Source organism: Cyprinodon variegatus, unplaced genomic scaffold (assembly GCF_000732505.1).
Source record: "Cyprinodon variegatus isolate N-32 unplaced genomic scaffold, C_variegatus-1.0 Scaffold19, whole genome shotgun sequence".
Lineage (NCBI taxonomy): Eukaryota > Metazoa > Chordata > Actinopteri > Cyprinodontiformes > Cyprinodontidae > Cyprinodon > Cyprinodon variegatus.
In genome coordinates, this window is record NW_015150472.1 from 370,273 (window position 1) to 372,604 (window position 2,332).

At 38.5% G+C, this 2,332-nt stretch overlaps 1 protein-coding gene across 1 annotated transcript in view; it reads left to right on the top strand.

Annotated features, from left to right (window-relative positions):
• Positions 1-540: 540 nt before the first annotated feature.
• Positions 541-2,332, top strand: part of zdhhc9 (zinc finger, DHHC-type containing 9) — a 39,674-nt gene continuing 37,882 nt past the window's right edge. Inside the window, exon 1 of the mRNA XM_015389009.1 lies at positions 541-1,273. Coding sequence (XP_015244495.1) covers positions 1,110-1,273 — 164 coding nt within the window. The 5' untranslated portion in view covers positions 541-1,109. The remainder of the gene's footprint in view (positions 1,274-2,332) is intronic.

Here is a 2,332-nt window from a genome sequence, read left to right on the forward strand (position 1 = left end):
GGCCCTATCCCGAAACACACAGCCAGGCAGAAGAGATCCAAACAAACTCCCATGTCAGAGGATGAACAGAGCACATCCAGCCAGTCATGGTCAGAGAAATAGGACTACACTGGAAAAAAGGCCAATCTCCAACATCTATAAACAAAGGTGATGATGGAAGCATCACAGCAGATATTTCTCTCAAATAAATACTGCCTCTCTGGTTTGATATAATTAATAAATAAAAACACTTCAATAAGTAATTCAATTTGAGCATCTTATCCTTGTAAATAGATCCATTGGAATGGATTTTTTTAAAAGTAGGCTATCTTGAATTATTTTGGGATTTAATTGATTTTTGGATCATGTACTTCTTCTACATCTTTTGATTCGTTAAATAAAAAATTAAGAAGGTATGATAAAACATTTTAAACATGAAATTAGTTTTATTTTTAATGTAAAAGCCGAGCTGAACGTGTTCCTTTGTTCCTCTGTTTCACCTGTGCTGTCCCTTTAAGATGAAATTTCAATCTAGGCGTGTTTCCTGCTGCCATTGACTAAAACCAGGAGCTCATCCTGCAGGGAGAAAAGCTCATCCCGCACAGTAACGCATTTCTGACCCAAAAAGGCGATCAATCTTTCTTTTTTTTTTTTTTTAGATAATTTTTTATGGTTGATCTGACTCCAGGGTGGGCTCATTCCAGGATCTATGATTGCAGAGCGGCTGTTTCTCTCCTGCGCGCTCCTTTATGATTTTTCTATCTTGATGATATGAAATTCAAAGGGTCAAGGTCCGCTCTGCCACAGACACGAGTGGATTTCTTTTTCTTTTAGTGGGAAACATCTGTCGCGTCGTTCGGATGGATTTCTAATCATCTGCAGCTGTGAGCGGACCCTGGAGGGATTAAAGAGCTGGCTGAGGAGGAGCGCAGCGCAGCGGGGCTGTGGGAATAAAAAACGCGCTGCAGTCAGATGGAGCAGGAAGCAGCAATGATGTGACACCGACCATCCTGTTGGGAAAACATGCAGAGGAAGGGTTTAACATCCAATCAACCTGCTTATCTTTGGCCGAACATCACTATTTAAATCGATTTGTTCCAGTTTATAGAAGATTATATAAAAAAGGCACCATGTCGGCGGTGATGATAACGCGAAAGGTGCGAAAATGGGAGAAGCTTCCCGGGAAGAACACCTTCTGCTGCGATGGGAGGGTGATGATGGCCCGACAGAAGGGGATCTTCTACCTGACCCTGTTCCTCATCATCGGGACCTGCTCCCTCTTCTTCGCCTTTGAGTAAGTCACTTTAGATCACCTGCTTTAACACAAACAAACGCGCTCCCATTGAAGCGCATACTCTGGGTTTAACCAGAGGCGCAGCCAGATAATTTTAACAAGGGTGCCCAGGCAATAACCAATGTACACTGAGAGGGGGCCGAAAGCAAAACCTCGGGGTCAATCAACACTGTTCCAATAGGAAAATTAACGACCAAAAACATCCATATTTTCTAAATAAAGACAAACTATACTTCCCCACAGCCTTTGCTTACTAATAGACACATATATTCAAACATCTGTGCTTTCTAAATAAAAGTTATAGTGGATAAAATTCTTTCAGGTTTGAGTTTTTGGGCGAACATCTTTTCCATTGTCATCACTTCCCTACTTTTATCAGTAATCATTCTGCATAAAACTTGTATTTACATGTACTTATATCTACATAAATTGATTATTTATTACGTTTTTATTAAAATTGTTATTTATGATTTCACTGAAGACTCCTGGATGACTTGCAGGGACACATTATTTTCTCTTTACCACATTAAACATAAAATCTATTTCTGCTTGAATTCTGTATTTATCCTCTTAAATGTCAGTATATTCATGTGCATAATTAACCATAGTGTTTTTGTTGTCAAGTAATTGTTAATATATGAAAAATTCAAATGTTTTGAATATTCTGCTTGAGAGTATTACTGTTGCCACCATCTGATTTAGAGGGAAATAAAGGGGTTGGCCACAGGGGTGGCCAATAATTGGCTAAGGGTGGCCATGGCCACACCTGGCCCCCCATGTAGCTCTGCCCCTGCTGGGGGCAGGGCTTTAAATAGCGATTATTCTGCAAATCGATCTATCTGTTTATTATTTTTCCTGATAATCGATTAATAATAGGATAGAAAAAGGTTCCTTTTGACTTTTTACAAAATTATACCAAGTGAAAATAAAGCTTTTCCACTGTAGGAGCTCGGGACAGAGCAGATTGACGACAAAAACGTTTTTTGTTTTTTTTCAAATGCAAACTATATATATATATATATATATATATATATATATATATATATATATATATATATA